This window comes from Sorex fumeus, unplaced genomic scaffold (genome assembly GCF_029834395.1).
Source record: "Sorex fumeus unplaced genomic scaffold, SorFum_2.1 ptg000013l, whole genome shotgun sequence".
NCBI classification, from domain to species: domain Eukaryota; kingdom Metazoa; phylum Chordata; class Mammalia; order Eulipotyphla; family Soricidae; genus Sorex; species Sorex fumeus.
In genome coordinates, this window is record NW_026606070.1 from 5518239 (window position 1) to 5534479 (window position 16241).

General features: G+C 48.9%; 1 protein-coding gene across 1 annotated transcript in view; it reads right to left on the minus strand.

Annotated features, from left to right (window-relative positions):
• Positions 1-1243: 1243 nt before the first annotated feature.
• Positions 1244-16241, minus strand: part of GPAT3 (glycerol-3-phosphate acyltransferase 3) — a 68778-nt gene continuing 53780 nt past the window's right edge. Inside the window, exons 7-12 of the mRNA XM_056111282.1 lie at positions 11799-11914; positions 11446-11501; positions 10193-10278; positions 8856-8984; positions 7895-7974; positions 1244-2615 (exon numbers count right to left, since the gene is read on the minus strand). Coding sequence (XP_055967257.1) covers positions 2504-2615; positions 7895-7974; positions 8856-8984; positions 10193-10278; positions 11446-11501; positions 11799-11914 — 579 coding nt within the window. The 3' untranslated portion in view covers positions 1244-2503. The remainder of the gene's footprint in view (positions 2616-7894; positions 7975-8855; positions 8985-10192; positions 10279-11445; positions 11502-11798; positions 11915-16241) is intronic.

The window sequence follows — 16241 nt, forward strand, 5'->3', positions numbered from 1 at the left end:
AGCCTGTCCAGGTCAGTAAGAACACGCTGATAGTGCGATGCCAGGCCTGCATTGGTTAAGGGATGCCTGCCCAAAGGTCACTGGCAAAACAGCCACGTCAATGACTTTGCTGAACAAGGAGGCCACAAAGTCAGAGGCCAACAGCCAGGTTGCAAAAATAAAAAGGTAAAATAAAACAAACCCACCCGTAAGGGCTCTCACTTCCCCGATGGTCCGGTCAAGACTAAGCATACTTTGGAAGCTGGCCTCACATGCTGGGGGGAAAGGCAGCTGAGACAGAGAAGGGACCACCAAGTAAACGATGCTCGGAGGGCTTGCTCGGGATGGGAGATGTGTGCTGAAAATAAACTACAGACCGATCCAGATGGCCATTTAATACCTGTATTGTAAACCACACACCCAAAAAGAGAGAGTAAAAGGGAATGCCCTGCCACAGAGGGGGGATGGGGTGAGGGTGGTGGGAGGGATACTGGGAACACTGGTGGTGGGAAATGGGCACTGGTGGAGGGATGGGTGCTTGATCATTGTATGGCTGAAACGTAAGCATGAAAGTTTGTAAGTCTGTAACTATACCTCATGGTGATTCATTAATAAAATACGAAATAACATAAAATAACAAAATAGGAGACTAACACCCAAGAATGGCCGAGATTAGTACCAGGAATTTTGCTCCATGGCTTGGAGGCCAGCCACACATGCTAGGGGAAAAGGGAGCTCAGACAGAGAAGAGAGCACCAAATAAAGGGTGTTGGGAGGATCCTCCCAGGATGGGAGAAGCATGCTAAAAGTAGACTACAGACCGAACATGATTGTCACCCATTGCCTCTTTTGCAAACCACAACACGCAATAAGAGAGAGAGAACAGAGGGGAATGCCGTGCCACAGAGACAGGGTGGGATGGGGGGATGGGGGGTGGGAGGAATACTGGGATCCGTGGTGGTAGAAAATGGGCACTGGTGGAGAGATGGGTATTTGATCATTGTATAATTGAAACCCAAGCACAAAAAATGTGTAAGTCTACAACTGTACCTCATGATGTCTCACTAATAAAAAATTTAAAAAAAAAATAAAAAGACTAAGCAAATTGCTGCAACAGAAAACAACCAATCTTGTGTGTGTGTGTGTGTGTGTGTGTGTGTGTGTGTGTGTGCCATAACAAAGCATAACAAAGAACTTGACTTGTTCCAGAACCAACAGAGGGTGAGGGTGAGGGGGGTCAAAGAAGGCCAAACACCTTTAGAAATATAGAATTTATTTAGTCACTGTAAAACAGTTTCACATTCTGTACATGGTTACCAGGAGATACAACGGTCCTAGCGTTCACGACGGCATCCCCATTGCTAGCAGACAGCACTTCTGCCGCGTGAGTCGGAAACATTTCCCCCCCTCGGAAAGAAATTAAGGCTCAGTTTCCAAAGGAATCTTCTGCCACTAATTCCTCTGGGTATGGAACTGGGAACATTTCCGAGTCAGCCACAAAGCGGTGGAGGGCGAGAGACTGGCCTTGCCCCGTCACCTGGCCATGCTCCCCACCCCACCCCCACCCCCAAGAGGCTCAGTGGGATTTGCTGTTGCTGTTGTAAACAAAAAGGCTCTTCCAGTGCGGGTGCGAGAGCCAGCGACAAACGCAGACAAGGCCGCGGAGAGAGACCTCTAGCAAACAGACAAGGAAAACTAAAGGCTTGAATCTGGCTGAAATGTGTTTATTAGACGTTACCTACATGTAAACGCACACGCTGGGACGTGGGCTGGGCTTTTCTTTGGTAACGCTTGCCCAAGGTGATTTCCCTGCTACCTCGCTTTGGGTGGGGGGCCTGGGGGGGGGGGGGACCTAGACAGACGCTTCCACTTTCAGATCAGGTGGTCGCAAAGCTGGGTGTCCTTCGAGGCACCCGCCCTCATTTTTCTTCCACCTGTGCAAACAGAGCCATTGGTGGGCACCTGGAACTAGAGGTCATCACACTGTCCGAGGGGGTGAAAGTAGTTTGTGTGTGTTTGGGGGGGGAGGGGAGGGTCACTGGGAGGGAAGTAAGGAAGCAGGAAATGTTATGGAGAGGAGAGGCCGGGGTCATTGCTTTTCAGAATCGCCGCCAGCTCACTGACTTCCTAACAGGACGGGTTCCCGTCAGGTTCTAGAAGCACTTCCTCCTGTGCCAATACTCCATTCCATCAAGCACAGCGCAGCAGGAAGAGTATCTGTTTTAAACTCAGTACACAACCTGGCAATTCCTGGGGTGAGGGCAGCAGAGACCCCCAAAAGCCCCGAGGGCACCTGTAGGTCCACCTCTGCATGATGAAGAGGTCAAGGAAGCATCCTGTAGACAAGATCAACAATAGCAATAATAATAATAATAAAATGGCGAAACAAAGTAAGGCTGCTCCCCCTTCACACACACACACACACACACACACACACACACACACACACACACGAGAAAAGCAGCACGTTCCAGGCCCAGGCTAAGAGCGAGTCATGGGAGCTGGGGTGTGCACAGGGCGGCCTTCAGTCTGATTCTGCTTTCGGGGAGGCGTCGCCCACGATCATCTTGCTGTAATTCTTCTGCTGCTCTTCCTTGAAAGTGTCCTTCACCTTTGCTCTCTTTAAGCCTCCATCCCTGGGAAGAGAAAGGCAAATTCGTAAGAGATGCACCCAATCAGGATCGCAAAGGGGTTCACTGTCACTGTCCTCCCGTTGTTCATCGATTTGCTCGAGCGGGCCCAGTAACATTGTGAGACTTGTTACTGTGTCTGGCATATCGAATACGTCCCGGGGAGCTTGCCAGGCTCTGCCGTGCGGGCGAGATACTCTCGGTAGCTGGCCAGCCTCTCCGAGAGGGGCGGAAGAATCGAACTCGGGTTGGCCATGTTGGCCGCTTGCAAGACAAATGCCCTACCCGCTGTACTATCGTTCCAGCCTTGCAAAGGGGTTACTTAATAAAGCTGCCAGCGGCCCTGGCACTTAACTGAAAGGTCAGCACAGGAGCAAAGAACATTGATTTGGCAGGAGGAGTGAGCCTGGTTTCCAGCATTCTGTGTCTGGGACTTTGAGAGAGGCCCAAGCTCTCTCGTTTTGGGGTAACAGTAAGTCCACTGCTTTCGTGACATAAAATTTTGTTACTAATAAATGAAACTGAGGCCGGAGTGATAGTAGAGTTGGGAGGGTGTTTGCCTTGCACGCAGCTGACCTGAATTGGATCCCTGGCATCCCATATGGTCCCCAGAGCACCGTCAGGAGTAATTCCTGAGTGCAGAGCCAGGAGGAACCCTTGAGCATTGCCGAGTATGACCCAAAAAGCTACACAAAACAAAACAAAAACAAAAACAAAAAACTAATAAATGAGGGGCTGGAGCCATAGCACAGCAGGTATGGCCTTTGCCTTGCATGCAGCTGACCTGGGTTCAATTCCCAGCATCCCATATGGTCCCTGGGCACCATCAGGAGGAATTCCTGAGTGCAGACCCAGGAGGAAGCCCTGTGCATTGCTGGGTGTGACCCAAAAAGAAAAAAAAAAGCCTAATAAATTAAACTGGGTCCAGAAGGGAAAGCTTAGTGAGTAACATCAGAAAGAAGAAGTCTTGAGAGTCTCAGTCAGATATGGCATGGAAAGCACATAGACCCACAGAGCAAGAACGAAATCAGGGCTGGAGCAACAGTATAGCAGGTAGGTCATTCGTCCTGCACACATCCTGTGCAGTCCTCAGAGCACCACTAGGAGTGATTCCTGAGCACAGAGTCAGGAGTAACCCGAGTACTGCTGGGTGTGTCCCCCAAACCCAAAATAAATAAACAAGCAAACAAAATTAAACGCTGAGATTTCTGGGAACAGACTAATGCAACCAGGGGGAAGAAGGTGGGAGGAGGCTGGGAAGTGGGAGGCTGGTAGGAGATGACCCGGGTCTGCGCGCAAGGAGTTGGGAGCTCCTACTGATGAACATCTAAGGCTGTCCTCCTGAAAGTTAAGCAATGCTGTCAGTCAAATGCTGGCAGCCAATATTACAGCGGCATAAATCAATGCTATAAGCCAATGTTATGTCAATAAATATAAAGACAAATAATGCAAGAAGTAAGGCCTTGACTCAGCATTATTTATTTATTCAGAAGTAAGGACTGCTGTAATCAACATTTGAACGCCGTATTTTAAAGAAGGAGCAAGAGAGATAATACTCCAGGTCGGGCTCTTGCCTGGCATGGGGTCAGCTCAGGTTTGAGCCCCAGCACCCCATCTGGTCCCTTAAGCCCCTCCATGAGCGATCCCTGAGTTCAGAGCCAGGGGAGAGCCCTGAGCACTGTCAAGTGTGGCTCAAAAATCAAAAATTGAAGACTGGTGATCACAGATCACCCGACTAGATAAAAGTAAATAAAATTTTTTTTATATTTACTTATCTGTTCCTTCTAGGAAAGAAAAATGTCAAGAAAATGTCTAGAAAATTTTTCTAGAAAAGAAAAATCTGGGTTTTTGTTGTTCATGTTGTTTTACTTTGTTTGCATCAAATTGACCTAGGTCATCCTAGAAAACAAGAAGCACAGCTTTAACTATGCATCCTAAAAGTGGTGAGGGCAAGGTAAGTGAGTGGGTCTGTTCTTTAAGATATCTGGATTCGGGGTTGAAGTGACAGCACAGCGGGTAGGGGGTTTGCCTTGCATGCGGCCGACCCGGGTTCGATTCCGAGCATCCCATATGGTCCCCTGAGCACCGCCAGGAGTAATTCCTGAGTGAAGAGCCAGGAGTAACCCCTGTGCATCACCGGGTGTGACCCAAAAAGAAAAAAAAAAGAGAGGAAAAAAAAAGATATCTGGATTCATTCGTCATTATTCAAGCATAACCTCAACGAGTTCCATTTCCTTTGAAAGCACTGCATTCTCTGAGGACCTATAACCGTCCACATTGCCGAACTGGCTCAGAATGAAACAGCAGAACTTGAAGTCGCCCGGCTGTGCTGACGTAAGCAGCATTCCTGAACGGTGAATCTCTGGATGAGAATCTCTGGACTCGTGAATCTCCAGATTGTCTCCAGGGCAATGAAAACAGGTCTGCCCGGGTTCTGAGGAAGCTGTTCCTTCTCTGGACAGTCCGGCGGGGTGGGGGGGGGGGGGGTCGGGGGGGGCGGGGAGGGAGAGGGGCAAAAAGCCCCAGAAAACTGGAAGGCTGGAAGCAGCCTCAAATCCCAGGGCTGCAATTGTTTCCTAATCCGGGGCCTTAGTAGTGTTCACTGCCCGGGAGCTTGGAGAGAACTTGCTTACTGCAGGTTGGCTCTTTAATTTTAACTGCACTGAGCACAGATGTTTACCGGGCGACGCTGCTGAACTGACCCTAGATCAGCTGGTGAACCCATTGCCACGCAGACAGCACTTGTGGCCTCCGGAGTTCTGGTTTCTGGAGTCCAGTCCAAGGTGCGGCCCCGCAGCAAGTTCTTAAAAACAGACTGCGGTGTGCAAATCTCCCAGTGCCCACGGGACGGGGAGGGGCTGTTGTGAAACAAGGCTGTAAACTGTCATATGCGCTCTCTTTATCTTTACCTCCCTCTTTCTTTCTTCTTTGCGTTGGTGGGGGAGCAACACCCAGCTACGCTCAGGGACTGCTCCTAGCTTTGTCTCCAGGGATGACAGAATTGCCAGGGGACCATGCAGTGCCAGGGAGTGACCCAGCAGCTGGCACGTGCCGTCACCCCCGTGCCTGGTCTCTGTCCCTGGCCTCTTGGCCAAAGGAGCTACATTCTGAACACCGAGACCTGAGGAGCAGGGAGGGAGACAGGAAGACAGTCGCCCCACCTGGCTGAGGTCCAGAGCGACACTTCCAACACTGGCCCCTGCTCAGTCACCGGATTCCCATCCAGGTCTGCAGCCCAGGCCCCCGAGCACAGCGTTCCTCAGGGGCCATATGGTCTCCGGGAGACCGCCAGGATATTCCAGAGGGGGCACAAATGAAAATCAGGGAAATGAGCTGCCAACTGGGGGCGGCACACAGGGAGGAACACAACTGGAAGGGGCCGGAGCCCAAGGAATCTGCTCACCGAGCCCCGGGGACTGAGGAGACCTCAAGTCTGTTTTCCCCAATTCCCTTTGCCGAGAGCAGGTGGAGGAGGTGGGCGGTAGCCATGTTAAAAAGCCAGTTTAGGGGCCGTGATCCAGAGACTCAGAAATAAAGCTCCCGGAAGAGGATAACATAGAACATCCAGAGCCCGCGCCAGGCTGTCTTTACTGGGAGCAACGTGTGTGTGTGTGTGGGGGGGGGAGTGGGGGGACAGTTGGGGGGGCAGCAAGGTCCCTCCCAAGCCCAGCAGAGCCCCGGCAGTTGGAAACTTCCAGAATCCAACTGCCGCCATTCTCATGGCTGCCCTCCACTCGCCCAGAAACCTCCAGGGACGCAAGTTCTGTGACTGAAATCTCCAGGTTCACATGGAGTCAGGACTGGGTGGTCTCCCCCCATCTCCCTGTGCTTCCGGGAACCTGGCAGTCACACCCACAAACTGCCTCTGGCACCATCTAAACCCATCAATGGCCATGATTCAGAGACTCACAAATAAATCTCGGAAAAGAGCAACACACTGCAGAGATGCCACCAGACCCCAAAGTCACCATCCAGTTAAAAATCTAACTCCAGGGCTGGAGCGATAGCAGGGCAGGTAGGACATTTGCCTTGCTTGCGATGGACCCGGGTTCAATCCCTGGCATCCCATATGGTCCCCTGAGCACTGCCAGGAGAAATTCCTGAGTGCAAAGCCAGGAGTAATCCATGTGCATCACCGGATATGACCCAAAAAGAGCCAAAAAAAAAAATTAACTCCAGCTCTAGCACCCTATTAAAAATTTTAGAATTCCTAAAGTGCATGACCACTTTCGTGGCCAGTTTTGTGACGTTTCGCACTTTATACCAAGAGTAGCACACCACATTTGATGGGGTATAAAGTAGAAGGCAACCGATCTTGATTAAGGTAGATAGAAAGATAGATAGATAGATAGATAGAAAGAAAGAAAGAAAGAAAGAAAGAAAGAAAGAAAGAAAGAAAGAAAATTAGCACACAGGCTCACCCTGTAAAATATGTTAGTGATCTCTTATACAAGGACTTATTGACTCCAAGGTGAGATACAACAATTTTCATGCATTTTCCCCTAAGGAAAACTTTTTGGATCAATTTTAGCAGATTACTCTTAACCAGCAATACAAAATTGATTATTTAGCATCTGCTTTTGAGGCAGGCTTGAGTAGTGGTGAGAAAATTCAAAATAATGGTGGTGGGAAGTAGTGGGATTGGTGTTGAAATACTGAATGTAATAAATTATTGTGAACAACTGTCACGATCACGATCACAACCATCCTGTTGTTCGTCGATTGCCTCGAGCAAGCCCCAGTAACGTCTCCTTTGTCCTAGCCCTGAGATTTTTTTTTTTTAAAGTGCCATATTCAAGGCTCTTTCAGGGTTAGGAGAATGAGACCCATCATTGTTACTGGTATTTGGCATATTGGGTATACCACGGGGAGTTTGCCAGACTCTGCCGTTTGGGCAGGTTACATTCGGTAGCCTGCCAGTTTGTCCAAAGTAGGAATGAGATGATAAGATGTCACGCTTTATTATTATTATTATTATTATTATTATTAATTTTTTAATTTTCAACTGTATGAAAATAAAATTTAAAAAAATACTTGGGGCAGGGACTACAACTCAGCAGTCAAGTGTAGGCCTGTCAGTGAGACCTGCACCACAGGAAAAATAAATAAGTAAATAATTAAATAGAATTACATATGACTTGACAAAGGAAATTAGAAATTAAGACAGTTGAGTTTTGTGAGGAGAATTTTTGTTGTTTGTTTTGTTGGCTTTAGGGTCAACAAAACTAAAGAAATTTTTCTCTTAATTTAAAAAAAATGATGGTACTTAGAAAAAATTATCCTACCATGGAAGTTCAGTCAATCCGCCTTGAACAGCAATTGCAGACTTGACTCTGTTGGCAAACTGAACTGCATCTTCACCTTCCTGGAAAAAAAAACAATTGACAAGAATATCCTGAGCAGAGAGTTTTCGAAATATCGCAGTATCATTTGGATTTGGTATAAATATAAGATTCGCGTTTCAGCTCAAATATGTTGCATTTTCAGTCAGTCTTAACAAATAACAAATAATTGTTTTTATCCAAAAAAAATGTAGTGTTAGGGTCAGAGTGAAGGTACCCACAGTGAGTAAGGCACTTGCCTTGCACACTACAGATCCAGGTTCTATCCCCAGCACCCATAGGGTCCCCTAAGACTTGCACGAGTCTCTGGGCACAGAGACAGGAGTAAGCTCTGAGTACTGTTCGGTGAGGCCCCAAAACAACAACAAACAGAAAAGAAAACACAGTGCTATATTATTTAATAATATGTGTTTTTTCGGCCATACCAGTGCCTGGGGATCACTCCCAGTCCTGTGTTCAGGGATCACTCCTGGTAGAGCCTGCTGGACTCTATGCTGTGCTATGTTCTGTAGCTTACCTCTCGGGTCATCGAGGACTGAACAGGGGTTGACCACAGGCAAAGCAAGAACCTTGATCTCTGGACAATCTCTCTGGCCCTGACTTAACTTTTCATCAGGCACACACTCTGATACTACTCTTTCTAAATATTATCCAAGAGATAAGAATCCCATCATGTTCCAGAAGTAATGAAAAACAACCTTTAATATCTAAAGTGATCTGATTTAAAGAGAGTGGCTCACTCAAACGCCTTCATCACTTAAAAATGACTTTTGTTGAGAAAGCAATAAAAGAAGTTGGGTTTCCCCTGATACAAAGAAGGGGGACCTAGTGACTCTGGGAAGAGAATGAATGCCTTGACCGCCTGAGACCAGAGCACCCAAGGGCAATGCTCTCTGAGGCTTACCTCTCGGGTCATCGGGGGCATGTACCACACGTCACAGACGATGGCCCAGCTGGTCATCATTCGGAGCAGGTAGCTGACCATGTTGTACTTGCTGCTGTTCCAAAACGCATCCCCAAACTGAGGATTATACTGAGGAAGGAGAAAGGGAAACCCATTCAGGTCATCTGAGCTGAGAGGCCCCGGGAAGTGACGTGGCTCTTCTGGACACACAGAGTTGGTGAAGTCCACCCAGCCAGTCACTGCCCCTGCTTCAGTGACTCTGCAATGTCAGCCTCGCCACGTAACCGGAAGTGGGGTGACAACCCGCACAGGGCCTGCTTTGCTTTCCCCTTTTCCTCTGTGTCCTCTAGGCTCAGTCCCCGGGTACACAACCATGCCCAGAGACGCAGAGAGGGGAGGGGGCCACATGGCCGAACATGAGAGGCGAAAAGTTCTCCTTAAAAATTCGTCAGTGCTATAAACCGAACATGATTTCCACTCAATGCCTTTTTTGCAAACCACAGCACCCAAAAGCAGAGAAAGAACAAAAGGGAATGCCCTGCCACAGAGGCAGGGTGGAATGGGGGGATTGGGGGGGGAGGGATACTGGGATCAGTGGTGGTGGGAAATGGGCACTGGTGGAGGGCTGGGTACTCGAACATTGTATAATTGAAACCCAAGCACAAAAATTTGTAAGTCTACAACTGTACCTCATGGTGTTTCACTGATAAATAAATAAGTAAATAAATAAATAAATGGGGGAAAAAAAAGAAAATTTGTCAGTGGAAGTTGTGTCCAAATAAAATTTACTTGGCCAAAGTGAGAGTATAATAGGTAGAGAATTTGCATTGCATGTAACTGACCCAGGTTCCAATCCAGGCATCCAATTTGGTCCCCCAAGCACCACCAGGGATAATTCCTGAGTGCAGAGCCAGGAGTAAGCCTTGAGCACCACCAGGTATAAGCCAAACCCCCCCTAAAAAAAATTACATATATGTGTGTGTGAGTGTGTGTATGTGTGTGTGTGTGATGTGTATGTATGTGTGTATTTACTACGCCTACTTTGGGCTGGAGCGATAGCACAGTGGTAGGGTGTTTGCCTTGCACACAGTCAACATGGCCGACCCAAGTTCGATTCCTCCGCCCCTCTCAGAGAGTCCAGCAAGCTACCGAGAGTATCTCGCCCGCACGGCAGAGCCTGGCAAGCTCCCCGTGATGTGTTCGATATGCCAGACACAGTAACAACAAGTCTCATAATGGAGATGTTACTGGGCCCACTCGAGCAAATCGATGAATAATGGGGGGATAGTGACAGTGACAGACCTTGGGTGTGGGGCAGGGGAGAAGTGTCACTGTACCTTGATCGCCACTGGGTGAATGGTCCCCCCGATCTCAAAGCTTCCCTTCTTGAACATCATAACCGAAGTGTTGTTGATGCAGGTTCCTGCAGAGAAAGGGGCACGTGCCTGAGCGTCTCCAGGGTCGGCCCATTTTAATATCCGAGAGAAATCCTTTTGATGTTAATGATTTAAAACACTCACATCCTATCAGACGGACAGACATTTTTGCTACTGTTTCACAAACCAATTCCTGCCCACCCACGGAGTGAGATGGATTTTGTTTGCTTGTCTGTTTGTCTGGGGCTACAAGTCGAAGCGCTGAGGGCTTTCTCCTGACTCAGCGGCTTCAAGGTTTCAACTCGGAACACGCCTTTGCCCATCCTTCTGTCTTCCTGACAACCTCTCTCAGACACGGCTCACCAGGTGGGACCGACCACTGCTGTGGAGGTGGGATCACCTGCCTCATGCTCATGGGGCCATCTGCTTCCTTCACACCATCACCCTCACGGCCTGTGGTCTAGCACCCACCCCCGCTGACTGAGCCCTGCCACATGGAAACCCCTCCTGACACCGTGTCAGCCAGCCTGTCCACCACGAAGAGACCCCAACTGGGTGTTTTTATAGCACGCACTTTATTTATTACTATAATACTATAATACAGCACAGAGAGTTGCTGTTTCATGTTTACATATTTATATATGCTATTTAACATTACACTTATCATATACTCATGCTATATCAAACTATAATTCTACCATTTTCATTTTAATGATTTAATATGTTCGTCTGTTGGTCTAATGTATACCTATTAATAATTCTTAGTTATTAATAAATAATACTATTATTAATGGTAAATATATTATTTTTATATTCTAGAAATGCAACTTCTTTACACAAGACCTTTCAAAAGCTGTGGGCAATAAATTCATTGCCCAGAAATGAGCCTTAAAACTTAAGAGGCATCATGCTCTCCTCCAAATCTCAGAAAAAAAGCAGCCAGAGAGTGAATATATTCAGAGAAGGGGGCGTCTTTCCTACACAGAGACCTGGAGTGCCAACTCTGCACCTGGCAGGTGGAATGCACACTCTGTTGGCAGGAGGCCTGGGTTCAACCTCCAGCAGAGCTCAACAGCCTGAGTACTGCGGGGAGTAGTCAGAAACCAAACAACCCAAAGAAGAATGCTCATTCTAGAACAATCCAACTCCTCGCACGCTGCTGCTGCCCACCGTTTGGGATCGACCAGTGTGTGGCAGGTAGGAGCCCGTCTCACCTTCAGGAAAGATCAAGATGGGTAGTTTCTTCTTATCAGCAATGTGTTCTTGTAGTCTGGGGAGAAAAATAAAAGATCAAAATTCTATACTCAAAGAGAGAAAGAGAGGGCAAAACAATTACCCTCTTTCGCCTTTTATACCTTCTGCTATATAGCACGGGATAAAATTTTAAAATGCTAAAATATAAAACTCTACGGCAAAAAAAAAAAAAGGAGGAAAAAAAGGGGAAAAGGGGGGAGAAAAAAATCCTCAAATTGGTCCCTTTCTTAAAAGGCGCCGACACTGGCCTTGGTTCCACTCCTCCTTGGTTCCACTCGACCCCCAATGGATACTGGATAATGCTGCCACTTACCTCTTGGTGACCAGGTGTCGGTCCTTCATTTCAGAGCGTTCGAACCACACATGGGGACAAGCCTTGACCATCGCCCTCTGAATGATTCCCATCAGTCCACCGTGCACTTGACCCACCTACAGGGTCCAGGAGATAAAGAGAAGAGTGTGAGGCTCAGCTGGCCACAGACGGCTTTTGTTTGGTCCTGCTCTGTTTTCCAGTACGTGCAGGTTCCTATTCTCCACTAGGAAAAAACAACCAACCAACCAACCAACAACAACAACAACAACAAAAAAAAAAAGAGTGACTCTCTACTCACTGGAGTTCTTGAAATTCTATTCAAAGGCCACGGACAGCCAAATGTCACCAAAAGTGTGGCCAAGTCACTTCACTAGCCGACCTCCACTGTTAGAAAGCAGACATTCTCCGGTTTAGTCAAGATCAGAGAAGTGCCAATGAAAATGACAACGAAACGCCCCCTTCTCACTGATGAAACTGGCACAGATTTGAAAGGCTGACAACATGCTCTGAGTGAAGGCAATGCAAAAGAGGACAACCTCTTCCCTCCTCCCCCCACACCCCCCCCCCCCCACACACACACACCACTTACTTGCTTGGAATAGGAGCAATCATAACACTTCTAGAAGGAAATTTGGCAACACCTATCAAAACTACATCAATTACATACTCTTTCATCCTTCAATTCAAAACCCTATTTTCTAGTAATTTACCCTGAAGATACACCTTCCAAAATATGAAAATACATGAGCACAGGGTTTTTCTTGTAGCACCATTCATGAGTGAAATATAGTAAAAACTCCAAACATAAAGAGAGTTAGACAGAACCATGGCACAGGGTCCCCAGCACAGGGCCGGGAGGAACCCCTTTGAGAAGGCTGGGGGTTGTCCAAAGACCAAAACAGAATAAACCTGAACACTACAATGACAGTATTTGATCATATATCCTGCCCATTTTAGTAAGAACAGCAGGAACTTCCAACTATACTGAATTCTCCCACAACTCTGCTTTCAGAACAAAGAACAGTTGCCTTTTTGAACTCAAGGAGAACTCTGTAGCTGGGAAAAGAACAATGGTAATTTCCGAGACTGATCAGGAGTAGTTTCACACACACACACACACACACACACACACACACATATAACACATATATATATATTATATCTGTACATATATATAGCCATTATATATGGTCAGTATATATAATATATATAAATGGTCACGGTCACGGTTGTTCATTGATTTGCTCGAGCGGGCCCAGTAACGTCTCCATTGTGACGATTGTTACTGTGTTTGGCATACTGAATACATCAGGGGTAGCTTGCCAGGCTTTGCTGTGTGGGTGAAATACTCTCGGTAGCTTGCCAGGCTCTCCGAGAGGGGTGGAGGAATTGAACCCGGCTCAGCCAGGCCAGCTGCGCGCAAGGCAAATGCCCTACCGCTGTGCTATTGCTCCAGCCATATATATATATATATATATATATATATATATATATATACACAACAATAAGAATCAGAAACCAATGACTTTGGAAACATGTGTGGGTAGGAGGGTGTGGGTAGGATGGACAAGGAAGGCAGTGTTATTTCTATAACTATTTTGACACTTGAAAGCATGTTAATGTCCTACATGTTCAAGCTATAAACCAGTAAGAATATAATACAAAAAAGAAAAAAAAACAGAAACAAATGAACTGACTCTATTTGGGTTGGGCTCAAATACATTAAGAACAAGCCTGAAAGAAGCGGGGAAGAACAATCCCATGAAAATGACAAAGACAGGGCTAGGGAGAGTCCAATGGGTGGAGCACTGTTTGGTTTTCGTGCCTGAGGTTGGGTTTGATCCCGAGCTCTGCACAGGGCTGGGAATGGCCCCGAGTCCTGTGCCAGGTGTGATCCAAAAGCCAAACCCAAACCAAACAAACCCAAACATCACAGAGACAGCTCTTGCTCACGCCTCCAGCCCATTTCTGGAAGGGGAGCAGGAGCAGAAAAATGCCCTCGAGCAACTGAGCAAAAATGCCCTTCCACAACTCAGCTGGTAGCCCTAAAACAGGGGAACCCTCTAAAACAACCGTGGGTAGAGAATTACGTTACTCGGACTGAGAGAGGAAGGAAGCAGGCTGACAGCTTAAGAAAACAGGGGAGGGCTGGAGAGATAGCACCGCGGGTAAGGCGTTTGCCTTGCACGCGGCCGACCCGGATTCGATTCTCAGCATCCCATATGCTCCCCTGAGCACTGCCAGGAGTAATTTCTGGGTGCGTGAGCCAGGAGTAACCCCTGTGCATCGCCGGGTGTGACCCAAAAAGAAAAAAAGAAAAAGAAAACAGGGGCACCGCCTATACTTTCAGGGATGCTTTGTTCCTCGAGAAGTTGCTCTGTTGGCGTGGAGCACCCAAAACACGAGGAAGCGGGAAGCCGGGTCCCAGGCTTGCCCCTGCAACTGCCTTTCACCGTTGAAAAATAACCAACGGAGGAGAAAGAGAAAAGGAGGCTGGCGTGAAGGGGCGGTGTGGACACACCAGGGGAAACCCACAGAGTCTGGAAGTAGCTGTGCTGGTGGGACTCAGATTTGCATACTGTGTAAACATTAAAGAGAAAAGATAGAAGAGTTTCCACGGTGGTGGCTTAGGGAGGTGATTGGGCAGAGATGCTGGGGCCTTTCTGATGCCACAGGCCGCAGGCACTGAGGCTGAGAGGCAAGATGAGACACAGCTCTGCAGGCCCTGCCAGGGACCCCTGGGGACCCCCGGCACTCTGCACCACACCCTGTCATGTGCTCGCCGGAGAACAGTGCTCCAGTGACGCACACGGAGAGGGGATGGAACAAATCGTTGGGAAAAAATTGTGGCAGAAAGCAGATCAAACAAGTGCCAGCCCCTGGAAAGGGTCTCTGGAGGCGCCTGATTTATCAGGCTGGGGTTTCAAGTGGCAGATTTTGGTTTCCGATCACATGTGACGTTCTTGAGAAAGCGCGGATGAAAAGGCAGGCGAGGGATTTAAAGAAAGGAAGTGGGGAGGGGGGGCTGGAGCGATAGCACAGTGGGGAGGGTGTTTGTCTTGCACGAAGCCAATTTGGGTTTGATCCCCAGCATCCCATATGGTCCCCTGAGTACCCTCAGGGGTAATTCCTGAGTGCAGAGCCAGGAGGAACCCCTGTGTGTGATTGCCGGGTGTGACCCAAAAAGCCAAAAAAGAAAACAGATTAAAAAATAAAAAAATAAAGGGAGGAAGGTGTTGATGTTTCCTGGTGGGACTAATTTAGTCCCTTGGATTTTGGGACTAAATCCGAGCAGCATCCTGGGGCTACTCCCCGGACGCTCGGTGGGGTCTTGCAGACTAATGGTTCCTGCTCTGGTCAACAATGGGTGGGGTGGGGGTGGAGCGGGGATGAGAGGGGACTTCAGGTGCCACGGCAACGGGAACTATGAGAACCACGGAGTGCCAGGGACCAATTTCAGGGTCCACGTGCCACAGCAAGTCCTCCAGCCCTGAGGGCTTCATCCTGGGCCCCCTGCAGTTGGATTTACGATGCCCGAGTACCACCTGTCCCCTTGTCAGAGCCCCAAGAGGAACTGAACCCTGGACACTGAGCAGCGGACCCAGAGAGGTCAGTGCTTGGCACGGACCCCCCAGTCCTGCGAGCTCCCCTGGCTGGGGCGGACACCGCACAAGGCTGGTCCAGTCAGGGGGCGCAAGGCAGGCTTTCAGGAGCAGGTGCACTTCTGAGGGGAGGAGGCCAACAGGACTGCCCAGGGCACAGCCCTGAGCCCGGTCGAGCCCGGAGGCAGGAACCAGAGGGAGTCTGCCTGACCTCCACGGGCCCGGAGAGAGGGTGCAGTGGGGAGAACATTGCCCTGCACATGGCAGACCCAGGTTCCGTACTGGACACCACAGATGGGTCCGCGAGCACGGAGCCGGGAGGGGGCCCTGAGCACTCGGGGAGTGATCCAAAAGCAAACGGAGCCAACACACACGGAAATCTGGAACAGAGCCATAGTACAGCGGTGAGGCACCTTGCCTTGACCCGAGTTGGATTCCCAGCGCCCCAAAGGGTCCCCCAAGTCCCGGCAGGAGCGATCCCTGAGTGAGAACCAGGAGGAAGCCCTGGGCACAGCTAGGCGTGGCCCCAAAGCAAAACAAACCAAAAAGACACCAGAAACAAAGACCTGGAAGTGAGAGAGGCCAGAGGGCAGAGGGCAAGGAGGCCCCCGGGCCGCTCACCCCCACCCCCACCCCCAACACCACCCTCGCAGCCACACCCCTTCTCCTCCAGCTGTCGCCCCCAGGAGAGCAGAGGCTCCTCCTACAAGTGGCCAGGCCCCCTGGGCGTGCAGCTGCCTCATGCCTCTGAATGCCAGACACACCCAATGACTAAGGGTGTATGTCAGGCTTAACGCAAACCTCTTCCTGCTTCCAGGGCGGGCTGTGGTACACAGGGATC